Here is a 15,966-nt window from a genome sequence, read left to right as displayed (position 1 = left end):
GGGGCGTCCCCCTACGGCCGCGCGTGTTGCATCACCCGGCGAGAGGGCGGTGGGGAGAGCCGGGGGGAAACGGAGGGGTCCTTCTGAGGGCTGTCCTGCGCCGCGCCTGAGCTACTCTCGCCCCGCGGTGGGGCTGTCGGCGGCTCCGTGACGCCCGTCGCGGCGAGCTCCTAAAAGGAGCAGCTCCTCTCCGGGCGGCCGGCGGGCGCTGGGCTGCGTGCCGGCGGCCCCGCCGCTGAGGGTTGAGGGGGGTCAGGCGGCCGCGCGGTCCGCCTCGCTTCCTCTTCGGGCCAAGATGGCGGGGGATGAGGCGGGAGTGACTCTGGGGCAGCCGCACCTCAGCCGGCAGGACCTCGCCACCTTGGTGAGACCCCCCCCCCACCGGGGGCAACCGGGAGACGGGGACAGGCTGCTGCGAGCCTGGGGGCTGAGGAGTGGCGGGTGTGAGCGGTGGGGGCCGCCGGAGTGCGGCGGGGCCGGGCGGGCCGCTGCGGGGTGGGAGCAGCGCTCGGAGGTTGAGGGGGTTTGTGGCTCCCTCCCTCCCTCCAGGCCCCGCCGCCGCCGGTGAGGTGTGATGGGGAGCGGATGGTTTGTTATTGGGGGGGGGGGTGAAGGGAGCTGCTTCACACGGGGGCTGAGGGAAGGGGTAGGTGGCAGTAGGCACAGGGCAGAGCGGCGGCGCCGGGAGCAGGTTCGGCCGGTGGCAGCGGGTGTGGGCTGGCTGGATGAGGCACTTGGCTTGCCGGTGAGGTCGGGTCCGCGGCTTGGCGGCCTGGCCGCCCGGCTTTGCCGGTGAAGCCTTTGTATGACACTGATGGAGAGAGACGTACGGTTTCCACCTCGAAAAGGCTGTCCTGCGCTAGCGGGTTTGAAGGCTCTTCAGTCTATCAAGTAGAGTCGTAAATAGCTGATTTGTCCCTGAGCAGGCTGGGTGGATTGGTTGCCAGCCCTCCCTTGGCTGGTCTACCAAGAAGATTTCCTTGACAACTAAGAAAAGCAACTTAAGTCGTCTCTCGTGGGAGTCTTGCCTATCAAAAGTCTGGCCTGGGCTGTCTCACTTGTTCCACGTGTACGCAGACAAATCAGCCGAAAGGCCCGGTGCTGCCTCACTGGTTTTCAGCAAACTCGAAGGGCTTGTTTGCCTTTACAGCCTTTGGTATCTCGAGGGTTTGAGCACAACAGTTCTTTTGGGGTTATGGCTAATTGTGTTGATGCTATGCTAAGGAAGTGTGTTCAGTAATGTCAGAGTATTTTTACTTTATTGCTGACTGTGGTACTTGCCAGTCAGAGCACAGATAGGCCTAGTTAGGAGGTCAGTAGGAATTATTTTTAAATCCTGTTCTCTATTTTTTTCAGTTGGCCTTTGAATACTTGCAAGTGACTGGAGCTTATAGCTGAGCTTAACCTTTTACCAGTCTTCGGGGAAAAAAAAAAATGCATGCGTGCATAGTTGTGTGAATCAGGAACACTTCTCTTGATGACAGGATTTGCATCATGCTTACGTGCCTGTCACCCTGCTAGATGGTGCCATCTGCAGGTCATGTTCCCATCGGTGACTACAGTGTTTTGTAGTCCTTTTAAGTTAGATATGCAAGAACTGTAAATTGATTTGCCTGTGTTAGGAGGGCGAAACTTGTTTTAAATGGATTTTAAATGTTTTATTCATGTAATATTTGCAAATAGAATGAATGAGCTAATATCCTTTTTACACAGACATGTAAGTTATGCATTGTTAGAGCATTTATTGTATTTTTACACCGTTGTATAAAAATACAATATATGATTTAACCATACATAACTTAATGTCAATTAATGTGTGTGTTGTTTGTATCTTAGCAAAATATTTCTACTCTGTCCTGCACTGAGGACTCTTGACATTGTGAATCTGCTTGAACTGAGCAGCTCACCCATGTGGCTTCAGTGCAGAATGGAAATGAACTGTAAATAGTTTCAACAGTAGTACAGAGGAACATTTCAGTCGATTTCAGCATTGAATTGTTCTTTCAGTATTTAGACAAATAGCTTTAAAAAAGCTTTCGGTCTTTTAACTGTAAGGGGGGTAACTGTAGGTGGTGTATTTGCCAAATGCTACCAGTAGATTCATACAATAACCTGTTTAGGACAGAAGAATTTCTATCTGCTGTCTGAAGTAGAAATAACAGCATTTGAGAAAAAAGTAGTCATAAAGAAAGGGAATCATGGTGTTAATGAAGTCTCTGGTTCTGCTGAATCCAAAGTGTCAAGTTGTAATTATATATTGAGTGTAATGGAAACATACCAATTAAACAACAGCTTATTGACAAATATATATATATCTTAAGCATATATGTGATTTAACTCGTAACTTGTGGAAAGTTAATTTGAATTTACCTGTTATGTATAATTTAAGTTTTGGGGTAGTTAAGGGGGTTCTGTGTGTTAGAAATTCTTTTGAGGGTGTTTTTGTGTACTTTCATTTTTAACATCTTGTAGCTTATAATGATTTACAATCAGTGTTTTGATTTACCACCCTTATTATTTTACACCAGATTTTTGTTCACTTTTTGTCCTATTTAACACAGTTGAGAGACTGGAGTGCATATGCAGAACTATTTTAATGAGCTTGGTTGGAATTTTCTGAATAGGACCACTGGATATTTTTTAAGAAAATGCATATAGTACTCTCTAAACATCTAGATACAAGATTAATAAATCCTAAAATCTCCCTCATGCAGGATGTTACCAAGCTGACGCCTCTTTCACCAGAAGTCATCAGCAGACAAGCAACAATTAATATAGGTAAAAAGAAACTTTTAAAAAATAAAGTTGCATTACTGTGACTCTGGTGCCCATGCAATAGCATATGGTACCTATGAGAGAATATTTTAAAGATATCTTTATTGAAACAGACAGTAATATAGATGAAGTGTTTTTATTGTAAATTTTTTCAAGGCACAGGAAGAGAATTGTTATACCCTAACTTGGAAAGCACCAATTTTACTACAAGAACACTGTGGAATGAAGTGGGGAACAGTTTATTTTACATTAAAATTAAGTACTGGGATGAGTTTCATGAGAATGCAAAGATCTGTCCATTGGAATATGGACAACTTTAGATCTTGTTTGTTTAATCAGAATTTATTACAAAACTCATATTTGCTTCTCTTGGGAGCTGTGGACTTACTGGCTACAAAGAGCTTGGGGTAATTATCTGTTGATTGTAATGGAATATTGCATAGCATTTAAAAATGGTTTATTGACAAATGTTTGCTTTTAAAACATAGGTACAATTGGTCATGTAGCCCATGGAAAGTCGACAGTAGTCAAAGCTATATCTGGAGTTCATACTGTCAGATTTAAAAATGAACTGGAAAGAAATATCACAATCAAGCTGGGTTATGCTAATGCAAAGGTGAGACATTCCTATAAATCTAACAAATGTCGATAAAATATTTCAGGGTGGGTGTAAACTTATAAGTAACTAATCCTTGATGAGTAAAACTTTTTCTCAATTTTTAAAAATTACAGATTTACAAGCTGGATGACCCAAGCTGTTCCCGGCCAGAGTGTTACCGATCCTGTGGAAGCAGCACCCCAGATGAGTTTCCCACAGATATTCCTGGCACCAAAGGGAACTTTAAATTAGTCAGGTAACTTATAAAATGAATGGTATAAATTGTATTCACCTCCTTTTACATAATGGAAAATAGTCAGGAATGATCTGCAGGCTGAATGTATTAATTGTGGTAGACTACATGTTCTGAGGTGCTGGGCACCCTGATCTGAGGTATCATCTAAACTGCCTCGTTTTTATGAGTCATGATGCACAGTCCATGGTGGAGCACAACTCTGTCTTCTGTGCTTGAGTATGTGCAGGACTCTGGGGTGAAATTTTTCTTCTATTGATATACGAACTTTTTAAAGCCACTAGAATGACCTCTCAAACATGTCTTGAAAATTCCTTTCTGGTGGATGGCCTTGGTTAAACTTTTGCTTCCTGGTGGTAGAAAAGTCTTCAAAGTTCTTAATATATGAAAGCCTGATGCTTAATGTGAGGTTGGGCCCCTAACTGGAGGCCAGGTGTCCTTTATTTGCTTCATTTCGATGAAAGCATCACACTGATCCTTCTGCAAGCACAGTGACTGCAACAGGTGTTACATGGATCTTTACAGTAATTGCTCAAATGAGAGTAGTAGCAAAGACTGTTGTACAACAATATTCCCAGTTCATTCATATATATAAAATACACCTAGTTCTGTAATCACTTATTTCTTTCTTTTCCTCAGATTCCTGTTAGAGCACTTGTTCTAACAGTAACTTCTGCTGCAGTGTCACACTTACTGCAGCCAATGCAGCCATTCTTGAACTATTGATTAAAAGCTTTGGAGTCTTTATCTTACTGTTTATTTGCTTATAGTAGATTTTTAACATTGTCAGCAAAGCAGTAAATTAGTCTCTTGATTTTTTTTTTTTGGTGGCATACTACCAAGAAACAAGGATTCTTCACTGTGTATGTTCAGACAAGAATGTAGTGAATCCAGTATTACAGTCTGCACAATAAAATAATTAGTTTGAAAATAAGACCTGCAACATTGTCTCAGTGAATGAATTTTTGAATCAAAGTGCAGTTACAACCATGTAATTAATGATGCATAATTTTCTAATACTGGAGAATGGGAGATGTCTTTTAAAAAGAAATCCTATGGGGTTTTGTTTTTTGTTCATGTGGGGAGGGGTTTGTTTTTTGGTTTGTTTTTTTCCCAGTGCACTAGTCTAATCTAGTCTAGTTTATAAGCAAATCTGTGAAATATTAAAGCAGTGTCTAGTATGGATATATGGTATCAAATCTCGAAAAACTATTCAGTAGCTGTTCAGTAACTTTTTTATTCTTATGAAAATATTTTTAAGGTATTACTTTTCAACATCTGTCTTGAAATGTGTATTTATCTATCAATTTTAAGGATGCTTTTAACCTTTATGTTTGCTCAGCCACTCAAATAAATCAGTCAGAAATTGTTGATGATTGGCTTTTGGACTTCTTTTTAACTTTCTTCTACAACAGGCATGTCTCTTTTGTGGATTGTCCTGGCCATGATATTTTGATGGCTACTATGTTGAACGGTGCAGCAGTAATGGATGCAGCTTTACTATTGATAGGTAATGTTTGCCATAGAAAAGCAGAGCTTTTTGTTTTCCCTATTATTTTTAAACATAGTGGAGTAACTTTATATGGGTTTTAAAATTTAGTGGAGCGGGGTGAGCAATCGAATAATAAAAAAGAAGTATCCTAACAAGCTGGGTTTTTTAAACATAAGTGTACATACTAAGTCTAGTAGCTGGCCCAATTGATAGAAGATTAATTAGGTATGGTGAAACCTGGTAGTGGTATAGTACTGGAAAATTTGTAGCATTTTATGGACATACATTAGCTTACAGGTACATTTTAGTTTCTCTGAAGTTTCAGTTTATTTTAGATACATACTCTCTAGCTGTGCAGGAGAGTCCACAAACATGAGTACAAACAGTAAAACCAAATGAATATTGACAGTATCAAGGTACAGGAGTTTTATCTTTATTTAGACAATTTTTAATCATATTTGCAAACAAAAGGAAGTGTATCAAACTCACGTTTATATGCCTGTAGAACAGTTCAGTGCTCTGCAGTGATAAATAGCTATTATGCTACCTGTAGGGCTTATCAACAATTAAGAACAGCTTCAGATACTGTAGTTTAAATAGTTAGAGGTAACTGATGAGCTCTCATTCCTTCTGCCTGTTTAGTTCTAGAAAAAGACTGAACTTCAGGTGAGATTGACTACCATAATGGCACATCAGTCCAAAGTTGGCTTTTTGGATGGCTGAAATCCAAAGTATGCTGATACCTGTCCTGTTCACATACTTGATGTTTTTATTGTGCTTTACAGAGTTTGGGGATTTTTATGGCTTTGGTGATCAGAAAAAAACCCCATAGAATTTTATAGTATTTCTTAAAAGGTGAATTCTCTGCTAAGCAACAGCCAGTACTGAGATGTCTAAAGACCTACTAGACAGAAGTTAGCTCTTTGGAAATTTTAAAATGTCTGTATTTGGAGCATGTAGAATGGGGAAGACAACTTTGGGAACTTCTCATCTGTCATATACTGTGTGGATGCTAAAGCCAGCAGTTCTGGGAAGTGCAGGTGCTTAATAACTTGGATGATTTGCATGTAATTTACTGAGAGCTGACTGTCTTTTTGTATAAAGGTATAATGGAAAGCAGATGTCGTAATTGTAGGAGTTTCATCTCTCTTTGCAGTTTCTATATTGCAGTCACCTTTCTTCTTTCAGCTGGTAATGAGTCATGCCCTCAACCCCAGACCTCAGAACATCTAGCTGCTATTGAAATCATGAAACTGAAACACATTTTGATTCTACAGAATAAGATTGATTTGGTGAAGGAGAGCCAGGCTAAGGAACAGTATGAACAGATTCTTGCATTTGTACAAGGTAAGTTTTCAACAGCAGAAATACAGTTAGTAGTGAAAGTTCTTCAGTGCTGGGACATGGACGTAGTGGTTTTCTCTGTGCTTATAGTAAAGCTTCTCTGGCTTAGATGATGTTGATGTACACTGTTAATAGAAAAAGTAGACATTTGGTGTTGTGCTTCTTTCCTGTTTCAGATTGTTTATGTACAGTGGTGCTTTGGCTGTTGTTCAGAGCTATTGATGTAAAACTATCAGCAATAACAATTCTAGTAGATTTTACTGAATTTCTGTTTTCTAGGTGTTGTCTCTTCTTGGATTGTTTCTGCTGCAGTGCAGAGAGAACAAAGCAGTACTTGTTAGGAATTCTAGTTCTCAAAAATTAAATCTGACTGTAAAATCAATATTGATGTATCAAATATTGAGATATCTCTGAGGAAATGATCTTGATCACATTGTGATCAGGAGTGAATTCTCCCCTAGAGCAGATTATCTAGCAGAATGTTCAGGGAGCAACTGTAAGGCTCTTTAGTACACTATTACCCAGGAGCAATGTGACTACCTTAAAGAAGGTCTGGCTGGTTTGAGCTAAAATGTCGAAGGGAAGGGTAAATGCTCTGACACTGTTTTGGGAAATACATAAAAAATGTCATGAAATGTATTAGTATTTTTTACAATGTTAGATCATTTGGTCATGTTGCTGTAAATACTATACTAAGGCTTCACATTGAACTTGATTTTGGTTTAGGTACAGTTGCAGAAGGAGCTCCAATAATTCCAATCTCAGCACAGTTGAAATACAACATTGAGGTAGTCTGTGAGTACATAGTGAAGAAAATCCCAGTTCCTCTGCGAGACTTCACATCTGAACCAAGGCTTATTGGTATGTAAATACTTCAACTTTGCTCTAGACTTTTGAGGCTAACCATTTATTCCATGTGTCTACACTTGGAATAACATGTTGGTGAATGCTCTAAAGAGGTAGGTTTAAAAGGAGCATTTAGTGCCCTCTTATTTAAAAACTTGCATATTTAAGATTTGTATGGTGTGTTCATTGCTATGGTTAAATCTGCTGGGGGAATTGCTTGGTTCTATGTGTGTGACAGCAGCAGAATGCAGTAAAGATGAGGAATCTATCTGTGTCTTAGAACATTCCTTTAATTGCTGTAAATCTAAATTTAACGAACTGTTGAATTTGAAAAGGAAATTATTTCCATGAAAGTTTTACAGGTAGCCTGGTTAGATTTTCTGTGTTGAGTCCTGTCTTCTGAAAGTCTCAGTTGTTTTTCAGAATATTTTGAAATTCAGTTCCACTAAAATCAATTTGTTTGTTTGCTCTTTTCCCCACAAAACATGGGAAACATCCAATATGTATGTTCAGAATAAATGAAAATCTACTATATTAGGACAAGGTTACAAAATTCACAACTAACATGAAATTGGAGGTTACTTTCTTTTTAGGTACTGATACTTTTTGCTATGCAGAAACAGTTAAAAAAGCTATTTATGTATAGGAGCAGTTTAAATAATTTTGAGAATGAAATTAACTATGTACTTAAAAATCCAGCATAAAACAGTCATAGTATTTTAGTGTTATCCTTGAATTATGTATTTGTAGCATTTATAAATACGTGTATACCTTAGGAAGAATACTGAAGCAAATTTGCTAAAGAAAGGCACTAATTCTTTCAAAACCTGATCTTAAATATAAACTTGGTTATGGTCTGTTCTTTTCAGTAATTAGATCTTTTGATGTCAACAAGCCTGGCTGTGAAGTTGATGACCTTAAGGGGGGTGTAGCTGGTGGCAGTATTCTAAAGGGTGTTCTAAAGGTAACATTTCTCTCTCTTGCCTGGAGATCTGTAATTACAACAATAAATAGAGTTTTTGCATGATTAGTACAAAATTAATCTCTACAATTTAATGTATTTTAGACTAGGATACAGTCAGATAGCACCTATCCACCTACCCTTCCTGTCCATGCCTTGTTTTTACTTTCCTGTTTTAAAACACCAGGTACAAGAAATGTATTTTTATTACCATTGTCTTAACTTTTGCTAATAGTGACACAAGTTTCCTTGCTTGTGAAACTTGCTAAAATAGAGGGAGATTTTTTCATTTTTTTTTTCTGTCCTGCCACTTTTATTGAATTACTGGGGGCAAAGAGGGGAGCAAAAGGTACCTCTTAAGATTGTATGGGTTCCCACAGGTCCCACTTCCCTATTAAAATATTCTGTGTTTTTGATTTTTTAAAATTTTGTTTGTGGCATACTGCCAATAGATGGGAACTTTAAAAGTTGCTTTGTTAGACTGGAAAACCAACTGCATCTTCAAAGATTTATAAAACTTTTCTTCATCTTGCAGTTTTTATTAATACTGATCAGCTGTACTGACTGAATTAACTAAATTTTTCTTAGTTCTGCAACATTTCTAAATGAAATGTAAATTAAAAAAACCCAAACAAAACAAACTAAAATTGAAATTCTGGAATTATTGCTGGTAAACATCCTTTGCTAAAGCAATTTATAAATTGCATTTACAAGACAATTAATTGCTTCCTTGGCTATAAGTTACAGAGCTTTCAATATAGATTGATTTACAGTAAATGGTGCAAAACAAGTCCTAGAAATTCTGCAGTAGCCCAGAACCAAGGACTTGTACAAGTAGTAGATCTAAGTAGGTCTGAGTAGGTCTTATGTGTGCATAGCAGTCAGCTTTGTTCCTGTGAAACAACCAGTTAATGACTTTTTCACTTTCATAATTAGGTGGGCCAGGAAATTGAGGTCCGGCCTGGTATTGTGTCCAAGGACAGTGAAGGAAAACTCATGTGCAAGCCAATCTTTTCCAAAATTGTGTCACTCTTTGCTGAACACAATGATCTGCAATATGCTGCTCCAGGAGGTCTTATAGGTGAGAATATTCTCTTATGGAAATGATTATTTTTTTCATGCTTGTTGAAAACACTTGATTTGGCTTAATAAATGTCATTTAGGAAAATGTCATTTGTAGGAAACAAAAAGGCTATGAGAAATTTCAAATAATACATATATGTATGACAGAGAGACAACAGGTGTGTCATGTTAGGTGGTCAATAAATAACTTTCCTGAATGTCAGCTTAGATTCACTTGAATTGTTAAAATTGTAAAAAGCTTTAACAGCTTTGTTTAGACAGAGCTCAGCCATGCTGACATTCTGAAAATGCTGTCTAGATAACAAAATTTTCAGTAAATTATCAGTTTGTTGGTTTTAGATCTCCTTCAAATATTATTTTAATACATCAATAGGAGAGCTACCTCTCAACTTCTTGTGACTTTCCTTGTTGTGTTCTAGGTGTTGGTACCAAGATTGATCCAACTTTGTGCCGGGCTGACCGAATGGTTGGCCAAGTTCTTGGTGCAGTCGGAGCACTGCCAGAAATATTTACAGAGCTGGAAATCTCCTATTTCTTGTTGAGACGACTGTTAGGTGTGCGCACTGAAGGGGACAAGAAAGCTGCAAAGGTCTGTATCTTTTGAGTTACTTTTGAGAAAGACAGGGCTATGGGATTTTTTTTCTTAATTTACTTGTGCTAAGTTTTATTAGCATGTAATTTTTTATAATTAATTTAGCAATTTTGTCTATCCATTCATATTTTCTTGTCACATAACCTGTCTGTTTGCTTAGTATTATAGAAGAATAGTTTTCAGAACAGTAGGAATTACTACCAGAGTTGTTTAAAATACCATAAAGATTTTTTGTGTCTTGAAGTTAGGTATTACTGAAAAGATATTGGTAGTTGTTTTCCTTTGCTATCAAACTATTTATCAGATGCAGAAGTGGAAAAGAAGCTGAACTTGATTCATGGTACAGTCTCTTGTTACACAACTCAAAGTAGATCATAATTTTTCATATTAGCAGTGAAACCTCAAAACTGCCTCATGTAACAGTAAATTAAGTACCTCAGCTGTCTCTTTATCCTGAGCAATTATTTAGTTTTCCAGAAATCATTTTGATAGACGTAGGCATAAGGGAAATGAGAATATCCATTTTATATAAAGGAATGGTATAATATATCAATTTTAGCAGTATCTGAGATTGGTTTGCTTTCAGTGCAGTGCAGTATGTGCAATTTTCAGGACTTTTCTACAGAAAATGGCATGATACACTTTCTAGGTTTTTCCTACAAGAACTTGACATTCCAAACATATTTACATATTTTTCATTTCACAAGGGTTAAAATAGAAACTTTACCCACCGATGCTGTGTATGGTTTCTATGTGGGGATGTTTATAGTTTTTTTACAAGTTTGTTGCGGGTTTTTTTGTTGCAGTTAGGTAATAGGAACTTCTTAATACTCTGTGTAGTATGTTGTTTGGCTGTTTATTACTAAAGCTTTTGTTTCAGATTTTTATATGTTTTCCTTCAGGTGCAAAAATTATCAAAGAATGAAGTTTTAATGGTAAACATAGGATCCCTGTCTACTGGGGGGAGAGTCAGTGCAGTAAAGGCTGATTTGGGGAAGATTGTGCTAACCAACCCAGTATGCACAGAAGTGGGAGAAAAAATTGCCCTGAGTCGAAGAGTTGAGAAACACTGGCGGTGAGTTGGTGCTAAATTGGTAGAGTACCTGGTTGTTTTAATGTTAACAACAAAAAAACCTCAAACATCTGATTTTTCTCTAGAATAGGTTAATATATGTCTATTTTAAAAATTCTCTGGATTCTTCTGATGCATCAACAGTATCAACTGGAGTGACCCATTCAAATTACAAGGCTGAAATGGCTGACTACAGAGAAGCATCTGGAGGCTGAAAACTATGAGCAGAATTGGCTGATGGTTCATTTTAAGCTTGGTGCCATGCTTCTCTTTAGTTGATTATGGATATTGTACCTATTGCATATCCCATAAGACTTACATGAATATTATAAGGGCATTTAGGTTCATTTACCCTGCACAGCTCTTGCAGTATGAAGGGAAAGTATAAGAAAACATAGCTATTCATACGAAAAAAAGCCCATTTTACGAAAAAGAACCATGCTTTTATATCCTTGGGTGTGTGTTTCTTTTTCAGATCAATAGGAAAGCATAGATGAGAATTCAGAGCTAGCTGACAAACTGGGGAAGAGAATATTCCCTGAAAAGAAGCACAAGAAAATAGTAACCTATTTTAAATGGGGCAGGGCAGGGAGGAGGAAAGAAGAGGGAAAAAAATGGAAGGAAAGGAAACTATTTACACTGGAAGCTGGGTTTTTTGAACTATACACTGACAGCCTGCATAATTTTTAATGGAAGTTTTGTTGCTTCTGTGGATTCATTTGCACTTGAAAAACATGAGCAAGTTTTGCCAGAAAGCCCACTTACACACTTATACTTGTACAACATAAGTTACAATACTTTCAGGTTTTTAGTTTACTGTCTTAAGACACATGCTTCACTGATTACAAACATACAAATGGTCTCTGTCCCTCCTCCTTTTTTGTTCTGTGTTTCCACTAACCAGTCTTAGATTCTTGTAGGATATTTTGGGTGGGAGAGAGGTGGAAAAAATTCATAATGTGAAAACCAAAGGCATAAGGATGACAGAAGGATGTTGATTTATCTTGGATGTTTCTAACTACTAAAAGTAATAAAAACTGTTCTTCTTTCCACAGTTTAATTGGTTGGGGTCAAATCAGAAGAGGAGTAACAATCAAGCCAACTGTTGATGACGACTGAGGAACAAAAGAGAGTGCTTCATTTTTAAAGATGAAGTGCCTATTTCTAATTAGGAGGGGATATGTTTTCATGGTGGAATTGGAAGCTGTGCAAACCTTATCTTTGAGTTGTATGGCTGTCCTGAAACATTTTATTGAATTTACCCTCTTACTAAAATACTAATCACTATCACCATTAAAAGTGTAAAAGAATTGGCATAGAAGTGGGTCTCGTTATCCACATTTTAGTAGAAATCAATTGTACATGTCCCATGGCATGTGTAATTTATGTTGTGTTTCAGACATATCTGTTTAATCAGTCAGGCCAGCCCCAGTGTAACACACCAACTATAAATCTGGTATTGAAATAAAATATTGCTTATTTTCATTAATTCATACAATTTTTCTGAGTAACAGAAGACTGCAGTGATTGTTCAACCAGTACAAGAATTAAAAGGGGGAAAAAAAAGTCCCCCTCAAGACTACTACCCTTTCTGCAGCTGTTTACAACAAAAACTTTCTTTGCATGGTTCTGACTTGAGGATTCCAGCTGTATTACACTTCATAATCGGGATGGCAGTGTTGACTGACTTAAATATGTCACTTCCAATATCATAAGGAGTTTTGGTTAAATCCCCAAAGAAGAACTAGAAGTAAACTGGATCTGAACTGGCAGTACTGGTTTTTTTACTTTATTTTAGTGTGGATTTACGAAAAGAACATGATTTGTTTGAAGCTTAGGTGTTTGTTATGGAACTCTGTGTTTGTGACCTAAGAGTTCTTCATACAGGAGGAGTAAACTGCTTATCTTTAAGCTATATTGAAGAAATATTAGCTGTGTTCTTAAAATGCAGAATATCTGGAGAAGTCTGTAGAAGGGAATGATTTGGGGGTGGGGCAGAGGGGGGGGTTGGAATTCAGAATGAGATGAGGAAAAGGGTATAAAACTACTTTTGCTTGGCTAGCCTGAATCACTCCTTAGGGGGAGACATAATGGGATAAACTTACTGTAGGGTGCTAATACTTTCATTCATTTAGGTTTAACTTTGTCATTTGTACTAATGTACATAGTTCTAGGCATTTATATACTAGACTATCAAGTTATGCTGCTTTTCAAATATTTATACAAAGTACTGTGTTCATTTTCAAACCTGGTTTCAGTTGTGTTTAATATCTTCAGGGCCATTCTAGAGGTAAATACTGTTTCACCCATCAAAATGGACATGGGTGAAACAGCTTGAGTTTGGTTCCTGATTTTGCGTTGTATTTTGTGTTGCCTTATGCCATCTGCATTTCTGTACTCAGTTTCTACATTTGTAAAGTACTTCTACCTCACATGATGTTGCCACTAAATACATCAATTTTTATATAGTGTTTCTCCTTTTTAAGAGAGACAGATGTAGATCTTCCCAGTTCCTGTAGTACTTGACCAGTACACAATCTTAAGTGTGTCTGTTTCAAAAACTGCACCTTCCATGCTTTGGAAACTCATTTCTGTAATTCTGAATTTTAGAAATTTGGGTAAATTTATGTTTCCCCTAGTTTGGGAACATGAGGGTAAGCACAAAAGAGAAAGTAAGTTACCTCGGAGTCTGGAATGGCATCATCACCAGCGTGAAATCTACTCCAGAGAGTTCTTTCCATATGCACTGAGTGTGTGGTGCTGATGACAAAAATGAAGAAATGCTTCTGACAAACTGGTTAAGCACCCATAGGCATTTCTAGGCATCCAGATATTTTGTAGAGTAGGCTTAATCTTTTCATCTGCAGTTCAGAAAATAAAAGTGCCCTCATCTTTCCAAAAACACTTCATCAGCAAGCCTTACATCCTACTAGCTCAATAGCTGTAGGTCATTACTTAAGTTAGGTCTAAAACATGATTTAATACTGATGTAGTTGGTAGCATTTTTATGTGTTACCAGTAACGTTAAGTGCTCTATGGAAGTGTCTCCTCCTCTCTGAAATATAAAGTAGTAGTTTCTTTGGCATGCAGAGGAACTGATGGGAACTAGGGAGACAGTAGAGGCACTGAAGTGACAGGGTAGTACTGAATTTTGCATCTGACCCATTCTTGCATCAGCATCACTCTGCTTTCACCATGTCTTTTCCAGACTGGGCGAGGATTTTTCTTTTTTAGCAACTGCAGCCCTGTCCCAAGGAAATCTCATATTTTGAACTGTTCTCCACTTCCTTCTGATGGCAAGACTGAGGTTCATTTGTGCTTGCGTGCTGTGTCATGCAGAACAACAGTTGTCTATGAAAAATGGTTGCCTGAAGGTGGGATGGTTGTTACAGAGCAGTGTATCTACCCCATCTACCCCAAAATCTGTTCTTGATCCTTCTGAAGAGCAGGGAGGTTAGGAGTATGTATAGGTGGTCTCAGGTGTCAGCTATGGTTTACATATAAACAGTGATCATAGAATCATAGAATCGGCTGGGTTGGAAGGGACCTCAGAGATCATCGAGTCCAACCCTTGATCCACTACCGCTGCAGTTACCAGACCATGGCACTGAGTGCCACATCCAGTCTCTTTTTAAATACCTCCAGGGATGGAGAATCCACCACTTCCCTGGGCAGCCCATTCCAATGTCTGATCACTCTCTCCGTAAAGAAATTCTTTCTAATATCCAACCTAAACTTCCCCTGACACAACTTAAGACCATGCCCTCTTGTCTTGTTGAAAGTCGTCTGGCAAAAGAGACCAACCCCCCCTGGCTACCCCCTCCTTTCAGGGAGTTGTAGAGAGTGATGAGGTCTCCCCTGAGCCTCCTCTTCTCCAGGCTGAACAGCCCCAGCTCCCTCAGCCTCTCCTCACAGGATCTGTGCTCGAGTCCCTTCACCAGCCTGGTTGCCCTCCTATGGACCTGCTCCAGGACCTCAATCTCCTTCCTGAACTGAGGGGCCCAGAACTGGACACAGGACTCGAGGTGTGGCCTCACCAGGGCTGAGTACAGGGGCAGAATCACTTCCTTGTATAAGCCTCAGATATCCATAAATATCAGGTAAATCCTATGACATTGTGGTGATAGGGGGAAGGTGTAAAGTGCTCTGTTCTTTTTTGTGCCACCAAAACATAACATTTCTTCCACCTGTAAAGCTTTGACTCTGCTGGCATGAGTCAAGAATAATGGGAGCATCTGAGAGTTTGATGAACACCTGAAGCACGTGTCTCAGCAGCATCAAAGAGCCACGTCTGAAGAGTGTAAGTGTACGTGTATGAGGTGCTGATATGTCTGTATCCACACACACTGCATTCACTGAGTTGTGATCTTGAAGTTCAGATGAATTGAGGAAGAGATACCATGTAAAACTAAGGAAGCTGACAATTGGATTTCCCTGGCCAGGATGAAAATAGTAACAGATTACTTGAGACATCTCTCACTTCATCAAGGATTTGTTTCAGAGGGTTTATTTTATTTTTTACCCTTCATAAGACAGGTGGAGTTTAGCTACCTGAACATAGGTGTGCTGTTGCATTTCAAAGGGGCTGGCTAGCTGGGGCAGGGCTGTGGCATTGGCAGCTGCCACACTTGCCACGTTCTGCAGCTGTAGTGGCAGCCAGGCACCTGAGAGGGCACCAGTCCCTGCATTTGGGTGACTGAACCTCTTGCAGTAATCTCAGAATTTGGTAAGTGGGTTCAGGAGGGTGCTAAATCGTGTTATCACTATAGAGAGGAAAGTATCACCTCAATATTTTTCAGACTCCGGATGCCTAAGTACATGTACAGACCAGTGCTCATAAACCGAACTGCTACCTGTTTCATCAGCCTGTGACTGGTTCTGCATTAAAACTAGTGTGAGGCATTGGCTGGCTGTGATTCCAATAGGTTTTTTCTTGTTAGTTCAAATTAA

General features: G+C 39.0%; 1 protein-coding gene across 1 annotated transcript; it reads left to right on the top strand.

The window, feature by feature from the left end:
* The first annotated feature begins 37 nt into the window (after positions 1-37).
* Positions 38-12,848, top strand: EIF2S3 (eukaryotic translation initiation factor 2 subunit gamma). Its single transcript, XM_030469455.1, has 12 exons — positions 38-364; positions 2,715-2,778; positions 3,264-3,391; positions 3,508-3,629; positions 5,042-5,136; positions 6,307-6,465; positions 7,189-7,323; positions 8,178-8,272; positions 9,206-9,350; positions 9,772-9,941; positions 10,847-11,019; positions 12,072-12,848. Exons 1-12 carry the CDS (start codon positions 296-298, stop codon positions 12,133-12,135), a joined length of 1,419 nt encoding a protein of 472 aa, XP_030325315.1. The 5' UTR covers positions 38-295; the 3' UTR covers positions 12,136-12,848.
* The last annotated feature ends 3,118 nt before the right edge of the window (positions 12,849-15,966 follow it).

This window comes from Calypte anna, chromosome 1 (assembly GCF_003957555.1).
Source record: "Calypte anna isolate BGI_N300 chromosome 1, bCalAnn1_v1.p, whole genome shotgun sequence".
NCBI classification, from domain to species: Eukaryota; Metazoa; Chordata; class Aves; order Apodiformes; family Trochilidae; genus Calypte; species Calypte anna.
This window is presented reverse-complemented; position numbering and strand designations above follow the sequence as displayed.